Below are 22,597 nucleotides of genomic sequence, written 5' to 3' on the forward strand. Positions count from 1 at the left end.
TGCTTACTCGCTAACCAGAAACACCAACGTATTCCTGAAACAACATGAACAAATATGTTTCAGTGATTCAGACTCAAGATTATTGTTCCTGCAGAGAATTAAACCAAAAGTCATAATGTGTATGTTAACATACAACAAACATCATCAACAACCAACCAACCAAACAGAGACAAACAAAGGTTTGTATGGTGATATTAAACCGAATGAGTTTGTCTGTTTCTGTTCAGGATGAAAATAAGAAGCAGATTAGCTGTTTAATTGATATAGCAATTAGCAGCCAGCTGGCTTATGCTAAAACAGCTTCAGAAAATGAGCCAAACATAGCTTGCTAGTTAGCTTAGCGAGCTAGCTCGTTAGCAGTCCAGCTTCCTGTTCCAAACTTCACCAAAGTTACAAAACATTTACATGAATTTATTTCTGAATCTGATCGTTGAAACCAATGGTTCCCACAGATAATCTATCTATAATCTAATGCTGCATGGTCTTTATTTCTCTCCATATGAGTCAATGAGAACTTGTCTGCTGGTCTCTGGTTATAACGGCTGTCAGCCAGATTCTGTTCAACCACAAAACCACAGCCAGTTTAACCAGTCAGATCTGGTTCTGGCTGGTTCTGACGGGTCAGATCTGGTTCTGACAGGTCAGTTCTGGTTCTGACAGGTCAGTTCTGGTTCTGATGGGTCAAATCTGATTCTGTGGTTTCTTCAGTATTTTTGCCTTACAGTTTATTATTTGTGCCAAATCAGCTGATCGATCGCTGTGTTTCTTTTCTTAATCATTTTTAATTCAAAACTGTTATTATAATTATTATTATTATTATTATCATCATGTTATAACTTCCTGTCCTGTAACTCGTCTCTGATTGGTCCTCGTCAGACAGACTGTTACGGGCCGCTGTTGCCATGGAGACTGTCAGGATATCAAACAAACAAATATATTATAAACATATAAATATAAATAAATACGATACAAGCCGGCCGTGTGTCTTGACGTGTTGCCATGGAAACCACTGGGTTTCTTGAGCGGCGTGTTGCCACGGTGATCCCTGTACCCTTCTGTTGCCACGGTAACTGTCTAGTTACCGTGGCAACACCCTCCACCATCTTTCTCTCTCTCTCTCTCTCTCTCTCTCTCCAGATGAAACAGCAGTGCCACCTCTTCTTCTTCTGTGTCGTAGCTCTGCTCTCTTGTTTTTATTGATTATTGATATTAATCGGTTGATTATTGATCACTGATTGGTTGATCATTGATCACTGATTGGTTGATCATTGATCACTGATTGGTTCAGGCTCTCGGTCAGTGGCCGGCCACTGCCTCCATCCTGTCGTCTGTCCCATCAGACCTTCTGTTAGAAACACAGCCAGACATGTTGAAGAGGTTTAAATGAATAAAAACATAAAAACTGATCATGTGACCGTCTGGGACTTCATGTACTCATAATACCCATAATACTCATAATACTAATAATACTGATAATTCGCTCGGTTCAAGAAGCTACTTCCGTTCTATTTCCGCTCACTCAAGGGTGGGGGTCATTACTTCCAGCAACTTTATGTCCTTTCTGCCCACGGACGTCATTCCTAGACAATCGAGCTGTATCCCAATGTCAAGGAAGGATCTTCAAACGGCTGGATTTGAAGGATAATTCGTCATCGACATCCGCCGAAGGACTGTCCAGGATCCTCCAGAGGACAGAGTCCTTCATTTGCCCAAATTCCAAGGATGCATGTGTGTATCCTCTGCGCCCCGAGTACCCATAAAGCCTTGCGCAGAGATTTAAAAATGGCAAGCAAACAAACATCGACGCCGGCGGTGCAATATGAATTTAAATATATAAGTATTTTCAGTTTACACTGAATATTTGTTATCACATAATTTAATAAAAAACGCCAAAGTTATTAATTGTTAATTCATATGCATCAGATGATGATGTACTATGTGCAAAGTTAATACGCTTCTATGCCATTCAGACCTTAGACATTTCTTTTTTGTGTTTACAGGGACCGACAGTTTGCTATTTTCCATTATTGTTATTTATGAATAACTGTTATTGTACTCTACTGTAAAATAAAAAGTCACAGAACACATCTAAGTAGCGGCCAAATTCATCCAGGATCAATGAAATATTCAGGTTTAATCCACTTGGCTTTTACTTGCTAAATTGTGGAGATTCAACCTTAAAGCATCTTCTTCCATTTTCACAAATATGTGTCAGAGTGCTGATGCCAAAGCCACATCCATGTTGTGAACTGATTTTGAAATTTTGTCACTGAATTTAAGCAGGACCGTCTAATTACGCAATGGCGCACAGCTGCACACTGAAGGCTGTTGTTCCATTAGTGTGTTATACCAGTGAAAGAAAGGACTCTTGCCTCGCCTCTGGAGGACCCGACTCCGAGGAGCCTACCAAGGAAGGATCCTTGACATTGGGATACAGCCTCTGTCTTGGCGCAGGTAGATGATACCCATTCCACGCAAAATAAACTGTCATGGCTCCCTCCTTCAGCCTTCTCAGCACCCTGGCAGTCACATCAAAATCAGTCTGCTTAAAATGCCGGCTAGAGACCCAGGTGTTTTTGGTCGGGTTGAAGTCACCCCTCTTTTCAGCTTCCACTCAGCCCGTACCGCAGCGTCAACTGGGAATGAATGAAAGCTAACTTCATTGTTGTACCGTGACGAAACGGTAGACAACCGCACACAAAAAAGAAGTCCTGAGGCTCCCACCCTTTGAAAAACAAGTCGCTTTCCTTGAACCCTAAAAACACTTGAAATTGTCTGTCTGCTAAACTAACTATTTTCTGGTAAACAAACTCTGTCGCCCACTCTTTTTTCTTTTTAAGATTATTTTTTTGGCATTTTGTTGCTTTATTTATAGTGATAGACAGAAAGGGGGTGATAGAGGGGAAGACATGCGGCAAAGGGAGCTCAGGCCGGATTCGAACCGGGCTCCGCCACAGCACACGGCATACATGGTAAGCGCTCTACCGGTGTGAGCCACCGGGACACCCCTGTCGCCCACTCTTGCTGTCAGATCACCGGAAGTTTTGACCGGAAGTACGAGCCCCCACACTCAAGTTAGAACAACAATGGTTGCCATATTGTGCACGGAGCGAATGCTAATAATACTGATACTGTAGTAGTCAACCCACATCATGCAGCTTCATTGCTTGTGAACAGCTGCAGTAACAGTGACAGTTTAAAACAGACGAGATATTATTCAAGAACTTAAGTAAATTAAAATATAAAGGGTGGATATATTTTACAAATATTAATTAAAATAAACCAAATACAGACCTGAGTCTATTTCCAGAGTTACTACTGATACTGACAGCTTCACTGTGACAGACTCACGACAGTTTAAAACATGAAAAATATCACAATGTAGTCAGTTTATAAATGACTTCATTATTTATTATTTATTAATTAAATATCTTGTATTAACTGAATGTAGGTTACATAAGATTTGTGAATGATTTCTGCTTTTATTATGTTTTTTACGCCATAAATAATAATAAACTCAGAGGAACTACTGATGAAATGAAATATAATACAACAATATATAAGCGTTAATGTTTTTGTATTACATTTTATTAAAAAAGAAATAATAATATTGAAAAACATGATGCATACTGTAGAGACTAAAAGACAAATCTCTGTAGCTAAAATAACTATAATCATAAATAATAATTACATTATATTAACATATACATAATAAAGAGTAGAAGGATCAATAGATTATTATAGTTGTTGTTATTATTATTATTACAACTAATGACATTTGATTTAAATATATTTTTTAATTAATGTGTGAAATTGTGACCCTGTGACGTCAACCCGCTGATGTAATGCGCTGTAATAACAGATAAAGTGAAGTGGAAAAAAAAAACCCAGATAAAATATTGGCCCCGCCCCCTCCCGCTCTCCGGCCCTCTGATTAGTCAGCTCTGCTGTCAGTCAGCGCTCGGCTGATCGGCCGGCGGCTGACGTCACCTCGGGATTTCCCGCAACTCTCACTTCCAGTAAAGATGAAACAAAAACAAACAACATGGCGGCTCCGCAGCGCTGAGAGTCAGCGAAGGAAGCTGATTGGCATTCAGCGACAACAACCTTCATCCTATTGGCTGACAAGGAGCAGCGAAGCAGCTGATTGGTCCGAGGGAAATCAGTCCAGGCGGTGGCCCCGCCCCCCACAGGTGATTCACACAGAAACAAAACAGATAGAAAATATATTTTATGTTTATTTTTATTATATTCTGATTAATCTGCACGGCTAAGGTTAAAATAAAATATATTATTATTGTTTTTAATATAATTTCTGCTAAAAAACAAAACAATACTAGGACAGACAATATCCATATACATAATAACTTATAAAATAAATACAGGATTAATTAATCAATGAAAGACAATAATTGCATTAATACATTTAAAATTAATTTTAAAAAATCAAAGCATAACATAATATTAATGAATTAATGAATTAGAGGTTTATTATAAATACAGTGAGAGAGAGATATTTAAAACTAGTAAAGACACTTTAAAAAGATTCTTGGCACCAATAAACACACATAAATAATATAAAATAAAGTTAAAAAATAGAAAAAAATAAAAGAATAATAAAACCTGAAGAATAAATGAAGACATTTAAATTCCAATTATTATTTTAAATAAATGTAGATACATCTCTCATCAATGAAAAATCAAACAGACATTTAGAAATAAATATCAATATATAAATTAATTAAAGCTTTTATTATAACTCAAACACAGATTTTATTTACAATAAAGCAGTCAAGAAAATTGAAATATCCTCAAAAATAATAATACCAAATAATACCAAAGATAATCAAAAAGAGAACTATGGACTAAATCAAAAGAAATATAAAAACATAAATATAAGAATTAATTTGAAATTAAAAAACACTGCAAATAAATATTTTCAAAATGTAAAAATTAATAAATAATAATAATTTACATAAAGAAGCTCATTAAAACTGAAATAACAATAAATTATTATGATTTATTTCTGTTTTATTCCGGCAGCAGATCTGATCTGTGTGTAGTTTTTCTGTGCTCACACACACACACACACACACACACACATACACGCACACTGCCTGCCTGCCTGCCTGTCTGTCGGTCCGTGGTTCGGCTCCGGGTCTCAGTCTGTCCGGGTTTCTGAGCGGGACTCGAGCCTGCGACCTGCTGATTCTCAGACTTTGAAAAAAACAGCGTCTCTGTTCTCTGTTAAAACGTCTCTGTCTCCGGAGAAATGTCGGCTGTCAGCTCGGACCAGAACCAGAACCGGAGCGGAAACGAGCCGGATTCGCCGGAGGCCGGACTCCTGCAGCCGCAGACCGTCTTCGTCATCCTGGACTCGGCTGAGACCCTGAACCTGGTCCGGTGAGTCCGGAAGTTCTGGGAAGCACCGTTATTTATTTCTGCTGCGGAGGGAACCTCACACCCTTCAATAAGTCTGTATTTTAAAATCCGCGTCAAAAACACATTTAGTTTAACGGTGAATACATGTTACAGTCAAATCGGCATAAAAATAACCAACCAAAATGTTTCTTGACTAGTTTCTTATCCAGGTAACATGTTTACAAGCCGAGATTTAAACCGAGAGAACCTCACACCAGACTCCGTTCAATTAAATCTGTATTTTAAAATCCGCGTCTCTCATCGGAACAAGGACACATTTAGTTGAACAGTGAAGACATGTGTCGGATTTAAAGTGTGTTCCGGTTAACTCGGCATACAAATAATCAACCAAAATGTTTCTTGACTAGTTTCTCATCCAGGTAACATGTTGACACGCCGAGCAGTCAGTGAGTCACAGCTGATATTTAAATCGAGAGAAAAAAAGTAGATTTATCATTTGATGAGTTTTGTTGTGCGCCGAACAGAATCAGAGGTCCTCAAGATTCAGGAAAACTCTTTTTTAAAGCGCAGAAGTAATTTAATTTTACAGATTTCAGATGATGTTCGGCACGACGGGCTCTCCATGGTAACTGATGGAGATTAACAGTTGAGTGACAACCTGCACCTCTAAAAAAAAATGTAATAATCAAAATATAACATGAAACAGTCACACATGTCCTCTGATGCAGATTGAACATGAAATATTGAACTGTCAGTGAAGTAACAAACATATGGTATTTCAGTAGAACTTTTGTTAACATGAACTAGAAATGTGCCGAATTGAAATGAATTCTCTAAACATTCAAACTTTCCTTTAGTCTGATTTTGTAAATTAATTTAAATAATCTGAATGGAGTCCGGTGGGAAGTTCACCAGGAGCATAAAGTGTGTGATGTGTAAGTGCTCAGTGTGTGTGTGTGTGTGTGTGTGTGTGTGTGTGTGTGTCTCTCTCTCTCTCTCTCTCTCTCTCTCTCTGAGTCTGTCTGGTTGTTGTTGTCACTGTCTGACCTTTGATCCCTGATCCTCTTTGCCTGGTGTAATGAGTCATCCAACACACACACACACACACACACACACACACACACACACACACACACACAGCTGGTCGGTTCAGGTATTTTCCCGGGCAGACAGACGGGCAGAGCGACAGGCTCGTCCTCCACACCCTGCTCACACACACACACACACACACACACACACACACACACACACAAACATAAATAACTGGTGGTGAGACAGAAAGTAAAACTAAAAGCAGACTGAGCGTCTCCGTGGTGCGTTCAGGGTCTCCAAACTGATTCCAGATGTTTTTCTGCTTTGAACACTTTTTACAGTGTGGAGCTTCTTTAGAAACTTGATGAATTCAGCCAGTAATTCATTCAATAATGGGTTAATTCATTCATTCACTCAATGAGTCTAAAATATAGTTAAAAATGACCTGAGCTCCTAAGGTTTCATATTTGCCTCTTTACAAACTGATTTATTTATTATTTGAAAAAATACTAGGACAGAAAATATCCAAAAACATAATAACTTAAAAATATAAATACATAATTAATTAATTAATGACAAGATAATAAATACATACTTACATTTAAATATACATTTAAAATTAATTTAAAAATAATCAAAACATATTAAATAATATTAATTAATCAATTAATTAATTCAAGGTTTATTATAAATCAGAAATACAATGAGAGAGATTATTTAATACTCGGAAAAAAATAGAAAAATAAATAAATTATCAAATAGACTAAACTAATAATAATAATAATAATAATAAGATAAATACATTGAAACTTAATAAAAGTTCAATACAAACATAAAAATATTAATTAATTAATTAATGATTTCAACCTTTGTTATAAATCAGAAATCCAGTTTAAAACTAGTAAAGAACTTTTAAAAGGAGAATACATAATTAATATCAAATACAGTAAAAATGAATAACAAAAACAAATAATAAAACCTGAAGAATAAATCAAGAAATTATCATTTAAATATGAACAGCTGGAATTCAATTGATCAGTTTAAAATTAATGCTGAAAACATAAGTAATTATATGTATGTCCTTTATGTTAAATCTATTATTATTAACAGCATGGTAACAAACAAACAAACATCGATTAAAGTCAAACATAATAAGACTACAGGCAGGAGGTGAGTTTATAGATTTAAACAAAAGCATCAGAAATATTTGAGGTTTAAAAAGTTTAAGGTTTATTTTTTATAGTGTAGCAGGAAGTGACTCAGCAAAATCACACACACACACACACACACACTCAGCAGGAAGCAGTTACAGTGAACTGCTGACAGATGTTTCTTCTTCTGTGGTGTTAAATATTTCCATCAGCAGACAGTTTGAGCTGTCAATCATTATTTAATCTGTCTCGCCCCACTGCCTGTCTGTCTGTCTGTCTCTCAGGGTGGAGTCAGGTATCGTGGCAGACATCGAGGTTGACGGTTTGATTCCTTCAGACTGCGACACGTTCTACCAGATCAAGAGTCAGCCAATCAGCTTCAGGTACACACACACACACACACACACACATATGTGTGTTTGTGTGTAAAACATACAAACACTAAAAAACTATAACAACTAAACTAATTAAACAATAAACATGTTTTCTGTCCTCAGTGCTTCAACTGCCGCTTCATCATCTTCATCATCATCATCATCATCATCACTGCAGACAGCCATGACCTCCAGGTAACACACACAGACACAGACACGTAATTTATTATTGTTATATTGTTGATTCATTCAGTCATTTTCGTCATTAATAAAGTTTAAACACAGTCACAGAGTTAATTATTATAATTAGTATTAATAACTGTGTTCGTCCTGCAGAGGGCGCCACGCTCAAACACACTGAACACCAACACCTCCTCCTGGTCTCCTCCTGTTCTTCTCCTCCTCCTCCTCTCCTCTCCTCTTCCTTCTTGTCTCTCCTCCGCTCCTCCTCCTCTCTCCTCCTATTCTTCTCCTCCTCCTCTCTCCTCCTATTCTTCTCCTCCTCCTCTCTACTCTCCTCTCTCCTTCTCTGCTCCTCCTCACTCCTCCTGTTCTCCTCCTCCTCCTTTTTTCCTCCTCCTCTCCCCTCCTCTTCCTCTCCTCCTCTCCTCCTCCTGCAGGGTCCTCCTGCGTCAGGATCTGATGCGTCAGCAGGCCCTGGAGGAGGAGCAGAAGGAGGCACAGCAGCAGCTCCTGCGCTCTGCCGACTCCTCCTCTCCGATCTCTGTGTCGGTGTCCTCCTCCTGCAGACCTCCTGCTCAGGTCCCTGTGGAGGTGCTGAAGGTGCAGACTCACCTGGAGAACCCCACCAGGTATCACATCCAGCAGGCTCAGAGGCAGCAGGTGCGTCAGTATCTCTCCACCGCCAAGACGACCAATCAGGAGCCAGACCCCCCCCTCACAGGCCCCGCCCCCAAACTGCAGCCCTCAAAGAAAGAGGTGAAAACATGAAAAACATGATTATTTATTAATATAAATGATAAATCAGCTGATTGGCCTCGCTGCTCTGTGATTGGTTCATTCAGATGGAGGACACCGTCATCGATGACATTATCAGTCTGGAATCCAGCCTGAACGACGAGTTCCTGACGCTGATCGACTCGGGCCTGACGCTCGCCAACACGGTGAGGACGCACGCCAAGTTTATCACAAAACATCCAGAACTAGATGTTAAAATATACATCTGGAAACACAGACAGCTTCCAGAAAATATCCAGTAAATTTCCAGAAAATTAAAAAAAATATCAAGGAAATATAAAGAAAATATCCAGAAAATATTAGAAAAAGATTTAAAAAAAAAATTCTACAAAATATTTAAAAATATATAAAGAAATATATAAGAAAATATCTAGAAAATATTTGAAAAATAGCACACAAAAAAATCCAGAAAATAGTTTTAAAAAATATCCAGAAAATATAAAAGAAATATCCAGAAAAAAATAAAATAAATTTCCAGAAAATATTTTTAAAAAGTATTTTATTTTTAAGTAAAAAAAATATCCAGAAAAAATATAAAAAACGTATCTCGTGAACAAACAGAGAACAGAAAACATCTGGAAAACGTCCTTAGATATCTAAAAACAAGAGAAAATCTGTTGAAAACACAGAGAACTTTCAGGATCTCAGCTGATGTGTTGTTGTTTACTCGTGTGAGTGACAGGAACAAACACAAACACAAACGTGACCCCGCAGCTGAAATGATGAGCTCCTGGTGGCCGGAGGACTCAATCATTAAAACAGGTTTATCAATAAATATGATAAATATGTTTTATTGGTTGAGCCCTCCTGCAGCACTGATACACTTTTATTCTTTAATATCTCCAGCTGTTGCTCATTATACTGACAGACTTTATTAATTATTAAAACTTTTACTGCAGTGAAGTTTGTTTCTCTTCAGTCTGAAACAAAAAGAAGTCAAAAATTCTTCAGTCACTTCCTCGTTTCTGCTGCAGCAGCAGTGGGCGGAGCCTGTGTGTGTGTGTGTGTGTGTGTGTGTGTGTGCGCGCGCGCGCGCGTGTGTGTGTGTGTGTGTGTGTGTGTCAGGAAGATAATAGCTGGGAGGGTTTTTTGTTTCCCCATTTCTCAACAGTCGTCCGAGTAGAAAGAGGAACAGTTTCTCTCTGTGTGTGTGTTAGTCAGTGTGTAGGTGTGTGTGTGTGCGTATGTGTGTGTGTGTGTGCGATCAGAACATGAGGATCTTGGTGCTGCTGCCGGATCATGACAAGAGGAGGATTAAATCAGAGGTAAAGACTCTTTTCTTGTTGTTTCAGGGGGTTTGACCTCTGATCTTGCTGAAACTGGATACTTTAGTGAAGTGAAAGAACTTGAGTATTATCAGCAGAGTGCAGCAGAAGTACTCTGAGAAGAGTATTGTAACTTTAACATTGTTTTCATGTCTTAATGTTACAGTGAAAGTATTTAAAGCTGCAGAGAGAAACAAAGAACAGAAACAGTTTGATTTCTTCCTGTCAGTCCTGTTTTTATTTCCTGTTCGATCAGCAGCATCACTGTAATCAGATTACTCTGCTGCTGCAGACTAGAACCAGAACCAGCTCCCTGTGGTGGATCCATCAACATGTAGTAAAACATGTTGAGTCGTTACGTTAACAGAGCCCACTTTATGTTGATATCCCACAAGTCTCCTCTTTGCTGACATGCCCACTTTATGCTGATAACCTACGAGCCTCCTCTTTACTGACATGCCCACTTTATGTTGATAACCCACAAGGCTCCTCTTTACTGACATGCCCACTTTATGCTGATAACCCACGAGTCTCCTCTTTACTGACATGCCCACTTTATGCTGATAACCCATGAGTCTCCTCTTTACTGACATGCCCACTTTATGCTGATAACCCACGAGTCAGATTCAGATTCAGATTTGACTTTATTAATCCCACAGTGGGGAAATTTCTTTGTTACAGCCGCAAAGTTTCACACAATTTTTAAGATAAAGATAAAAAATAAACTATCTAAGAAAAGTCATTTAACAATATACAAAATATTCAATAATGATAATAATATACTATATACAACTTAGTGCAAATTAAGTGGAGAAATGTGCAGAGTGCAGATTATATGCAAAAATGTTCAGGTTGTGTTGGTGTTGTACAGTCTTATGACTGACATGCCCACTTTATGTTGATAACCCACAAGTCTCCTCTTTACTGACATGCCCACTCTATGCTGATAACAGTCAGTGTTTCTCCTGCAGTAAATCTGTTATTGTGTCCTCTTGTGTGTGAATTTTTGTGCATCCTGGGGTCCCTAAACAGTCTGTGAGCTGCATAAATCGGGTCTGACTACTGAGACGTTTGTGGACCGTTATATAAACTCTCAGATAAACTTGTTCTGTTTTAAAGAGACGCTGATAAAGCTCGTCTGCAGCTCTCAGGCAGAAACTCTCAGAGCACCAACACGTCTTATTTATACATAAATAATATTTATACACAGCTCAACATGTTGACACTGATACATGTGATAATAACGGATACTTTATAATAAATAACACTCAGATATACAGCTGAGGATTTTAGTAAAGGGGTTAATAAAAAGCAGCCGCAGCTTCATGTGAAGTCAGACATCTATAAACATGAAATAAACAGAATCATTGACACAAACTGTAAACAAAAACACAAGATAATTATTCATGAATCCTTCGTGACTGATATTCACTAAACAAAGAGACAAAAAGATCAAACTGGGAAACTTTGTGTTGTGTAAATATATAAAATGGTGGATAAAACAATAATTATGCTGCTTATTATGCAGAGAAACATGATGAACAAACCTGAGAGGATCCTTCAGGATCAAAACTCAGCTATTAGACTGAAAACTCTACTGGGATGATCTGAACATGTTGCTCCTTGGAGTGAAACCGTCTGACACATAATACTATATTTTGAGGCTTTTTTCTTTATTATTATTACATTTATGACTTTATAATCTAACAGAATATCAGGGTTTATTCTTTTGAATTTGTGATTTATTTCTTGCAAATTTTTGTCTTTAATCTCTGAAAAAAATCCAAGTTTTTTTCTTGCACATTTATTACTTTAATGTTTTCCACTGTAATCTGAGATTTTACAATCTGATATAATTATCCAGTTGTTTCTTTGTGATTTGTGGCATTTTTTGTTTTTCCCTCATAAATGTGCTATATTCAGCCAATCACAGCGCAGGACTCTGTCAGCCTCTTGACTCTGTGCTCTGATTGGTTGTTGCAGCTGCCGGTGGCAGGGAACATGCTGGACATGTACAACGGCGCCGGGATGGCTGGGCCCACCATCGCCGTTAGCAACAGCTGCCCAGCCGACCTGCATGCCGTCAAGAGAGAGATAAATGGTGAGACACACACACACACACACACACACACACACACACACTCAGAGCTGACTGTTGATTGGCTGTCACTACTGTGATGTCTGAGCTCAGAGAGTTAAGCCCCTCCCCCTGTATTTCCCAGTTTTCTGCTGAAAAATCTGTTCTTCTTCTTCAGTTTGATGAATCAGCATCAGGACTTCCTGCTCTCTCACACACACACACAACACATGCGGCGTGTTCTCCCGCATCATCACTTCTAACTTCCTGTCCAGTCAACATGAAGTGAAAACTTTCTGCTTTTTCAGCTCAAAGTTTCTGTTACGATTCAATGTTTAAAGTTTAAAACCTTCAAAATAAATGTCACAACTGTTAACAAGTTATTATTCTTAGGGTGTTTAGCGGGACAGGAGGTGTTTAGGGGGACAGGAGTGGTGAGCCTGACGATGAATCTGAGAGTTATAAATCTGTGATTATTAATATTAAAGTGTAAACAGTTCAGAACATGAAGTCCTTCAACTCTTTCTCAAGTTGTTGCAACAGTGTGTTGATACTATTTGTTACACATGTTTAGTGAAACTTTTTCTCTTTCTAACTCTGAGAATTAATATAAAAGGTCACAAATCCTCCAGAATCATTCAACCACCAAAGAGAAAAATCCATGCTGTGATCTGGTTTCATAAACATTTAATAGATTTGTGTATTTTGTGTGATTGTATGTCAGCACTTGTGTTGTGTTGCTGCTTATTGTGAATCTAGCGTCTCAGCCATCCATCCTCTGATTGGTCTACATTTCTAGTTTGTGGTTGTAAAGTTTCATGAGGCTGTGATTATTCTGGAGGTCACAGCAGCTCATTTTATACACTGAGGTCGACCGAACCATCTAGGGGGTCCGGGGGCATGCCCCCCTGGAGAAAATTTTATAGTTATAGTTTTATAGTTATACTATATTAGTTATACATTTATAAGTAAAATGCATCGATCTTGTGCACTTTGAGAGCTAAATGAACAGTCGGAAGATACTGTCTTATTGAATCTTTGTTACCCTACTGTGTCATTTTTTCTTGCCGTCAACATGCTTTCCACTAGGACATGGAGCAGCCAGCCAGGGGGGAGAAACAGCTGGCTGGGGGGGTCTGGGGGCCTCTCACACATTCTAATGCCACTATTCCATCATATACATTGATCTTAATGATTGCATATTTTAATACATTATTGTTCAGGGGAATAAAGGTTCTTGTGTGTTTAATTTAAGGCATCTTATTTTGACAGTCTCATTGTAAATTCTGTGGTCTACACTGCTCTTGTTTTGAAAGCTGCGTGCGTTTAGGGACAGGAAGTTATTCAAAACAGTTAGTCACAGTTTAGTGTGATTAAAACAATTTTAAACGCTAATGTTAGCTCGCGGCTAACGAACGGCATAATGCAGCAGTGTGTTTTGATCTGACGGCCCGGACAGGTTGATAGTATTTAGTTCGGCACGCACAGACGCAGACGGAGCGATCATGTGGGGGCGGGGTTTGACTGACTGACGGGTGACAGACACTCTGCTGAGCAAAACAAAATAACTTTATATTATGAATCATGTAAAAATACTTTCTGTAGCTTGAAATTTGACCTTAGTGCAGCACATGAGACTGTGACGGGACAGATGAGGTTATTAGTGGGAAACCCTGCAGACTGTTCAGGACAAACAAACAAACACTTGTTGATGTTTGTTAAATGTTTCTCTTGTTGTTTTTAGAGGTGGAGACCAAAGCTTTGATCAAAGAGAGACAGAAGAAAGACAACCACAACCTAAGTGAGTTATTACATGTTCTCTATTATTATTATTATGATTATTAATAATAATAATAATAATAATAAAAATGATGATGATAATTATAATAATAATAACAATGATAATAATGACAATAATAATAATGATAATAGTAATAATAATAATAATAATAATAATAATAATCTTGTGTTCCAGTTGAGAGGAGGAGGAGGTTCAACATCAACGATCGGATCAAAGAACTCGGAGCTCTGATCCCCAAGTCTCCCGACCCGTCAGTACCACTTAATCATCTTCTTCTTCTGCGGTGCTTTAATGGTTTACTAATACCTGCTGGTTAGTGGTGTGTGTTAACGAGGCACGGCCTGTGATTGGTTGTAAGGGAGTCTCGGTGGAACAAAGGGACCATCCTGAAGGCGTCGGTGGATTATATCCGCCGGCTGCAGAAGGAGACGCAGCGAGGCCGAGAGCTGGAGGAGAGACAGCGCCGCCTGGAGAACACCAACCACACCCTTCTGCTGCGCATACAGGTGAGCTGCTCTCTGGTCCTTCACAGGGCCCATAGGACACAATAGCTGTGTTTCCTTTAGCAGGAGTGTCAAACTGATCCAGGAAAGGGCCAAGTGGGTGCAAGTTTTCATTCCAACCAAGCAGGAGCACACATGACTCCACTCATCTAATCACCTGGGCTGTCTTCACTCGTTTGATTTGTCGTATCAGGTGTGCTCTTGCTAGGTTGGAACAAAAACCTGCAGCCACTTGGCCCTTTCCTGGATCAGTTTGACACATGTGCTTTAGGGGGAAGAGTGGCCACCGGGAAAGTCTCAGGCCACGCCCTCTCAAAAGTCCGCTCACTCACCGTGTCTCCATTACAAAAAGGCCCCCAGAGGGATTTAAGAGGCTCCAGATGTGACGTACGGTTTTCGATCGTCGTGACAGATTAAACACAGGAGACGCAACTGTGGCCGCCGTCACCAACTGTGCACAACGTCAGCAGCTGATCATAAACAAAGCAGCATGGCTAATTATGGACAGAGTCTCCGCTGATCATAAACATTGTGATCGTGAATTAACGGCATCGCTGACTGTGTGTGTCTGGTGCTTGTTGTACACAAATGTAGCAACTAAAATCCAAGCAGTCTCTGAGATGCTGAGCGCTGTACTAACAAAATATTCACTGAGATAAAAAAAAATTGAAATATAAGAGAAAAAAACAACTTTTGATAACATGCTTAAAGTATGAGAAAATGAATAACAGCGATCCAAAGTAATAAACAGCGGTCAACCGCAAATACGGCCTCCCAGTGACTCACCCTGTCTCTCTCTCTGTTACCCTCACGCTGTGCCAGTGCACTGGTGAATATATTAACTAGAGGTTACTGCCCAGATTCCCCTGACCCAGTTACTGCCATATTTTAAATAAACAACAGCAAAAAAACAAACTATAACAACCCAAATATAAACGACAAAATTATCTATTTACACCTCATATGTTTTTGCTGTGGCTCAGTTGGTAGAGCGGTCACCCACTGGTCAGAAGGTCAGTGATTGGATCCTTGACCATGGCAGCCTACATGTCGAAGTATCCTTGGGCAAGATACTGAACCTCAATGTCTCCGATGCTGCATTCATCGGTGTGTGAATGAACTCCCAATGGTGGCAGGTGGCACCAGTGTGCCCTCGTAGCCAGTATGAATGTGTGTGTGAACGGGTGAATGAGTGCAGTCTGTAGTGTAAAGCCCTTTGGATAAAAGAGACCTCCTCCATGTTCCCACTCCCTCCTGCTCCCTCAGATCCTCTTCCTCAATACACCTGTCTGTCCCCTCCGCCCGTCTCACCACCATGGGCAGAGCATTCAGCCGCTCTGCTCCCTGCCTCTGGAATTCATTACCACCCCAACTCAGGAACATTGACTCACTCCCTCATTTCAAATCACAACTCAAAACACATCTGTTTAAAACTGCCTATTCCCTCTGATGACAATTACACTGTCCAATCTATCTTTTGTATTGTATTGTTATTAATTCTGTATATTTTATTGTATTTTATTGCTGTATCTTTTCTATCTTTTTTGTACGGTGTCCTTGAGTGCCAAGAAAGCCGCCTCCAAATAAAATGTATTATTATTATTAATTCCCTCAATACAGCAATATCTAAATTCTATTGGAAAAATAAAACACCTTGCATAAAACTATCAGCACTACAAAAACCCAAGTTTTTCAGTCAAGGAGGACTAGATGCACCCAACTTTGAATTATATCACCTGTCAAGTCAATTAAAATACTTAAAACAATGGCTCACCCCTTCACATCGTGATTCACACTGGTTGGAAACTGAACAGGCACTTTGCAAGAACATAAACCTTTCAGACCTCCCATTCATCAGCCAAACAATAAAAAATGACACCTGTTTTCAGAAGATTTCCATAGCCTCAGCTCTGACAGCTTGGTGGAAAATATTCCGTATCAAAGGCTCCATGATTGCACCATCCACTCGTTCACCAATTTGGAACAACCCAGATTTTACAATAAACAGGAAACCATTAAACTTCATGTCATGGAAACAAATAGGCATCACACATCTCCACCATATTGTACAGGATTCCAAAAATCATCAATTTTTAACAACTAATCAAGAAGTTCGACATTTGTAACAGTCAATATCTCCAATACTTACAGCTTAAGTCTACCATTACTCCTAAAATCAACAACACATTTAATACTCAAGACCAAACAATTATCATAGATGACTTTTCAAAGATTTCCAGCTCTGTTAAATTACTCTCAAGGATATATACATTTCAAAACACTACTGACACTTCAGTTTTTCTCCCAACCTCTAAGTTGGAACAGGATCTCTCCATCACTCCAAATACAGAATTCTGGTCACAAATATGTAAAAATAACTTCACTCACTGCAAAATCCCAAATTTACAACTCATTCAATTCAAGGTTAACCACAGAACACACTACACAGGTGAGGGATTAGATAAAATGGGCTTCACTACATCAGATCAATGCTCCTATTGCACACAGCACACCTAAAACAATTACATGCATGCTTTCTGGTACTGTGCACCATTTACAGACAATTTTGGATACAAGTCACAGATAATCTATCACAAATATTAGACTGCCGCATCCCTCTATCCCCTCAACTCTGCCTCTTAGGAGACATGTCATCAATACAATTACATTATCCCACCATAACTACACTATTTACAGCCCTAGCTGTCGCCAAGAACACAACCCTCCTAAACTGGAAAACAAGAAAAAAAACATCACACTGGAAGAATCTGTCAATAGACCAAATCTCAATGGAAAAAATGTCAGCATCAATTAGTCACAATATACCCCGATTCAACAAAACTTAGTCTACATTTATTAAAAAATTCACCTCTACAAATGCCTCATCCCAAAAACAAACAAACAATGGAACCAACAGAACCAGTGGAACCAATAGAACTAGTGGAACCAAAAGCACCAATGGAACCAATAGAACCAATTGAACCAGAAGAACCAGAAGAACCAGTGGAACCAATAGAACCACTGCAACGAGCGGAACCTATAGCACCAATGGAACCAATAGAACCAGTAGTACCAATAAAACCAGTGGAACCAATAGAACCACTGCAACTAGTGGAAACATTAGAACTAGTAGAAACTGTAGAACCAATAGAACCAGTCGAACCAATAGTTCCAGAGGAAGTGAAGGATGTGTCTGTGCTGTAAAACTTTCTGCTGAAATGTTGTAGTTTATTTATTGATTAGAATTTAAGCTGTGATTTGATTGACAGCTGGTCTGATTGTTTGTGTTTAGGAGTTGGAGCTGCAGGCCCGCCTCCACAGCCTCTCCTCCTCCTCCTCCTCCTCCTCCCCCCCCATCCCCTCCTGCTCCTCCTCCTCTCTGGACCCTCAGACTCTGCTCTCCCCCCCGCTGCCCCCCTTTTCCTCCTCCCTGGCCACACCCTCCCTGGCCACGCCTCCCCTGGGTCTGGACGCACTGAGCTTCGTGGACCTGGACGAGCCTCATGGCGGCGGGGGCGTGTTCTCGGCGGGGCTGCTGGCAGATGTGTCAGCGCTGCACGGCCTCGGGGACATCCTGATGGAGGAAGGGGGCGGGGCCATGTCTGACCCCCTGCTGTCCTGCGGCGCCTCAACCAGCAGCCGCCGCAGCAGCTTCAGCATGGACGACGACCTCTGATGGCATCAGCACGCCGCTACCGATCCTATTGGCCAGAGCTGAAGGGCGGGAAAATCTTTGACATCCTCTTATTAAAAAAAAAAACTATGCACAAAGGTGATGTCACAGGAAACAACGTGAGGCAGGAAGCTGATTGGTTGGTCAGACTCTTAGCTGATTGGTTGATCAGACTCTCAGCTGATTGGCTGTTGGAGCTCCAGATGATCAATAACTCGATCAGAAGAAACAAACATCTGAAATTCAGATTTTAAAATGTTAAAACTAAATCTTTGCGTTTTATACCGAAAACACGTGAAATTAAAACATAATTATAATATCTGATTAAATAAATAGACTCAATCTAATAACTTTTATCTTTTGTATCTTATAATTTGGACCACAAGTATTTTTTATTTCAATATAAATAATTTTTTAATCTTTAAAGTTTCTTTCGTTTGTGTTCGCCTGCAAGCCACAGGCCACTCTGTAATGTCACAGCGTTTGATTGACAGCTGTAAATATGGATCTATAATCACTGTTTGCTGGAGACGAACTCTGTTATTGATGTATTGATTTTTATTTCTGATGTTTGTGACGGAGCTTCAGAGGAAACAGAAGGGAAACTTAGAATCTCCACTTCCTGTCTGGAGCCGCAGGTCATTAAAGGGTTAATGTTAGCTCTTAGCTAGCTGTTAGCTGCTAACTCCACAGTTCACACAATGAGCTAAAGCAAAGAGCTAACTGTTAGCTAGCTGTTAGCTGCTAACTCCAAAGTTCACACAATGAGCTGAAGTTAAGAGCCAACTGTTTGTCAAGTTAATTTACAGCTTCTACAAACTTTCAAACGGTCGGTTGTTTTCAAAACAAGCTAACTGTTAGCTGCTAGCTGCTAACTCCACAATTCGTTCAATGAGCTAAAGCTAAGAGCTAACTATTTGCTGCTAATTGCTAACTCCACAGTTCACACAATGAGCTAAAGCTAAGAGCTAACTGTTAACTGTGAATTGCTAACTCCACAGTTCACACAATGAGCTAAAGCTAATTGCTAACTCCTCAGTTCACACAATGAGCTAAAGCTAAGAGCTAACTGTTAGCTTTTGTTGAACTGGTAGCTTCAGCTACCTCTTATAATGCATTCTATCAGTTAGCTAGCTAAAAACTGACAAGCTAGCTAAGAAAAGAAGGCTAACTAGCTGTTAGCTTTAGCTGTTGTTTATCCATAAACTCTCTAGAATTCATGGTAAGGTTAGCTGTTAGCTAGCTAGCTTTCCTCCTGTCCCTAGCTGTCGTTCTCCATACGTCTCTGAATCAGTCACTAACGTTAGCTAAGTTAGCAGACATTATGCTAGCTCTCTGTGGACTGTGGTGCATTTCAGCGTTTTGTACAACATCGATAAACATCGTCGCTGTGATCGTAGCGTTATCATTGGTGGTAGCATTAGCGTTAGCATCAGCGTTAACTTCTGTTTATCTCTGAACTCACATCGAGTTAAACTGTCGAACAGTTTGTTTGTTCTTCAGTCGACGGATAAATGTTGGTAAATAATGAGTTAGCAGTGAGCTAACAGCTGCTAACTGTACATCAGTTAACGACTAATGCTAAGCTAAGCTGTTAGCTAGCTGTTAGCTGTCACAAACTGATTGAATTAGGAAACGATATAAAGCGAGCTAACAGCTCTGAATCAAACTGAGTGCCAGTTCATAATTATTAAACATTATTAATTATTTTTATTTCATATATTAAAATCAGATTTAATGAAACAGATTCTTCCATAAAGGGATTTTTAAATGTCTTTTATTGTTGCTGTTATTTTGTTTGTTGTCGTCTGAATGTTTCATTTAGCATCATGTTTGTTTTTATAGATTCAAACTTTTATAGAGAAATAAAATCAGTGAAGAAAAACAGATTTCTGTGTTTTATTTCTAAAAATTAAATCAAAAGGTCAAAATATATTAAATAAAATAAATTAGCAAACAAACTAATATTAAATCATTCTGTTTTAATCTTCAGACAGTCATTTCAAATAAATCAATTATAATAATTAACAGAAATGTTATTAAATTATCCATAAACACAGAAAAACAATTATGTTTTTTGATTTAACATGAAGTTTATGGTGGTTATGGATTTAATGTTATTTTACTAATGCAATAATTAAAAGAACAATTTAATAAATTAACATCTGTTTTTTAAGCACACAATCTATAATAATAATAAGACAAATCTCTGTCCTCAACATTTATATAATATTTACTTAAATTTGATTTCTTTTTTTTGTTTTGTTATTTTTTTCAATGCAAAATGTCTGACATGTTTATTTATGACAGAGACAGGTGAGTGAAACATTATTAATTATTATAAATAGTTCTTGTGTCAGTGTGATGTCATGTTGTGACCAGCAGGTGGCGACACATTAAAATCAGTCTGACACACAGTTTAAAGTTTATAATCTGCTATGTGTGGGTGTGTGTGTGTGCATGCGTGCGTGTCTGTCTGTGTGTGTGTGTGTGTGTGTGTGCGCGTGTGTGTCTGTGTGTGTGTCTCTTTGATGTCCTGGTCAGGGTTCAGGTGGCGTTTTCTCTTCACTGACTTCCTGTTTCTTGTTGGACATCCCGGCACGCCGCTTAAACAAACACACACTTCCTGTCCCAGCAGGACCCACTTCCTGTCCAGCCCACCCTCGCCTCCTCCCAAGCTGTCAATCACAGACAGAAACATCAGACGGTCCTCTCTGTCCCTGTGACAGAGCTGGGCATTAGTGGGGGAACAGCAGTTCTTTTCAGTGTACTGAATCTTTAGAATCCGTTCTTTTAAAAGTTAATTACAAAAGATTCGTACAAATCATTCAGTACCTAACCAGAGCTCCTTACTGGTATCAGTATCACTGAACTGAAACACGCTGAGCGCTCTGTTCTGCTCGCTAACGGCCACACATGAATAAGCCAATGAGCTGAGAATAAAGTTGGATAAAGCTACAGTTTGCAAACTCAGAGTTGTAATGACAATTATAAAACACACAGAAATACAAGAGTAACTAGCTTACTGTATCAAACTTTGCTGGCTGAATGACGTAAACTGAATGATGGAGGCAGTATGTTCTCTGAACGTCTCACTGAGTGAGACAGAGAGCGAATCAGGAATCTCGTTCACTGTACCAGAACCTTCAGTACATGAACTGAAACACTGACAGAGAATGGCAGTTACTTTGAGAGGGTGAGAGGGAGCTCCGGGGCAGAAGGTGGCAGAAGTGCACTTATTGCTGGTTGCCAACCGCAGGTAAAACACAAAATAATAAAAATAAAAAAGAAGAAGAAGTCTGGAGTGAGGGGCAGACTTACGGTCTGGAGAGAGAGACACAGGAGATGGGACAGGAGTTGAGAAAATAACTAAACTTTTCAGGAAGAGATTCAGTATGTTTCGTTCTGCCAAGTAATTAATTCTGAGGGACAAATCGTTCAAAAACGAGACATCACTAGCGGTCATCAGGTGGCCTGCATAAGGTTACCCCGAAATTAGAAATCAATACAACTGTAGTGCTTTTATTTTGTTTGTTTTTTACATTTTGTCTTTATTTAGAATCACATTTCAATATCACATTACAACAGTCATCACCGTTTTCATAATAGACACTGTGATCCATATTTTCAGATCTTTATCTAGTTATAAACAAATAAACAGAACTTGGGGGTGTTTCCATCTACAGTAAGTAGTAAAACAGATTAAAACATTTTTTAAAAAGAAAGTTACACAATATTAAACAAAAGAAGGGCGTTTCGGGGCGATGTACAATCTCCACTTCTCCCAGATTTCCTCAAATTTGGCTTTTTGAAGCCTCACAGAGAATGTGATTCTTTCCATTACAAAAATTTCATAGATGATGTCATACCACTCGTCTATAGATGGGCTGTCTGGCTTAAGTCATCTCCTTGTTATAGCTTTTTTTAGCAGCTACACTCAGTGCCAAAAAGGTATTTTGTGTTTTTATTTGAGGGTGTAGAGTGCAGAAGCCCAAAAAGGAATTTATCCCAATTAAAAGCAATGTTTGTCCCAAATATTGTCACCAATTCTATGTAGACCTTACGCCAGAGAGCATTTACATTTGGACAGGCCCAGAACAAGTGATAATGATTTGCCTCCTGGGAATCACACTTTCTCCAACAGCTGGAAGAACCTGAGTGATGTGACTGCTGAACTGGTGTAATAAAGAATCTACTGAGATTTTTCCAGCCAAACACCCTCCAGGAGGTCGAGCTTGTTATTTTCCATTGAACTTCACAATATTTCATCCAAATTTCCTCCGTAATATGACTGTTAGTATCCCTTTCCCATTTTTGTTTCATGTAGGTGCTACTTGCTGTTTAAACTATTGATATGATGG

The 22,597-nt window shown here is 39.1% G+C and overlaps 1 protein-coding gene across 1 annotated transcript; it reads left to right on the top strand.

Moving 5' to 3' along the window:
- The first annotated feature begins 5,110 nt into the window (after positions 1–5,110).
- Positions 5,111–18,810, top strand: tfe3a (transcription factor binding to IGHM enhancer 3a). The gene is made up of 10 exons (XM_059333251.1): positions 5,111–5,403; positions 7,850–7,948; positions 8,063–8,134; positions 8,560–8,878; positions 8,965–9,063; positions 12,166–12,283; positions 14,004–14,060; positions 14,235–14,310; positions 14,419–14,566; positions 17,856–18,810. Exons 1-10 carry the CDS (start codon positions 5,273–5,275, stop codon positions 18,237–18,239), a joined length of 1,503 nt encoding a protein of 500 aa, XP_059189234.1. The 5' UTR covers positions 5,111–5,272; the 3' UTR covers positions 18,240–18,810.
- Positions 18,811–22,597: the final 3,787 nt, after the last annotated feature.

The sequence above is a fragment of the Centropristis striata genome, chromosome 5 (genome assembly GCF_030273125.1).
Source record: "Centropristis striata isolate RG_2023a ecotype Rhode Island chromosome 5, C.striata_1.0, whole genome shotgun sequence".
Lineage (NCBI taxonomy): Eukaryota > Metazoa > Chordata > Actinopteri > Perciformes > Serranidae > Centropristis > Centropristis striata.

Coding starts and splice junctions, on each gene's coding strand:
- tfe3a (XM_059333251.1), top strand. CDS start 5,273: ATGTCGGCTGTCAGCTCGGACCAGAACCAGAACCGGAGCGGAAACGAG. Junction 7,949..8,062: donor AGTCAGCCAATCAGCTTCAG/GTACACACACAC, acceptor TTCTGTCCTCAG/TGCTTCAACTGCCGCTTCAT. Junction 14,567..17,855: donor CCCTTCTGCTGCGCATACAG/GTGAGCTGCTCT, acceptor GTTTGTGTTTAG/GAGTTGGAGCTGCAGGCCCG.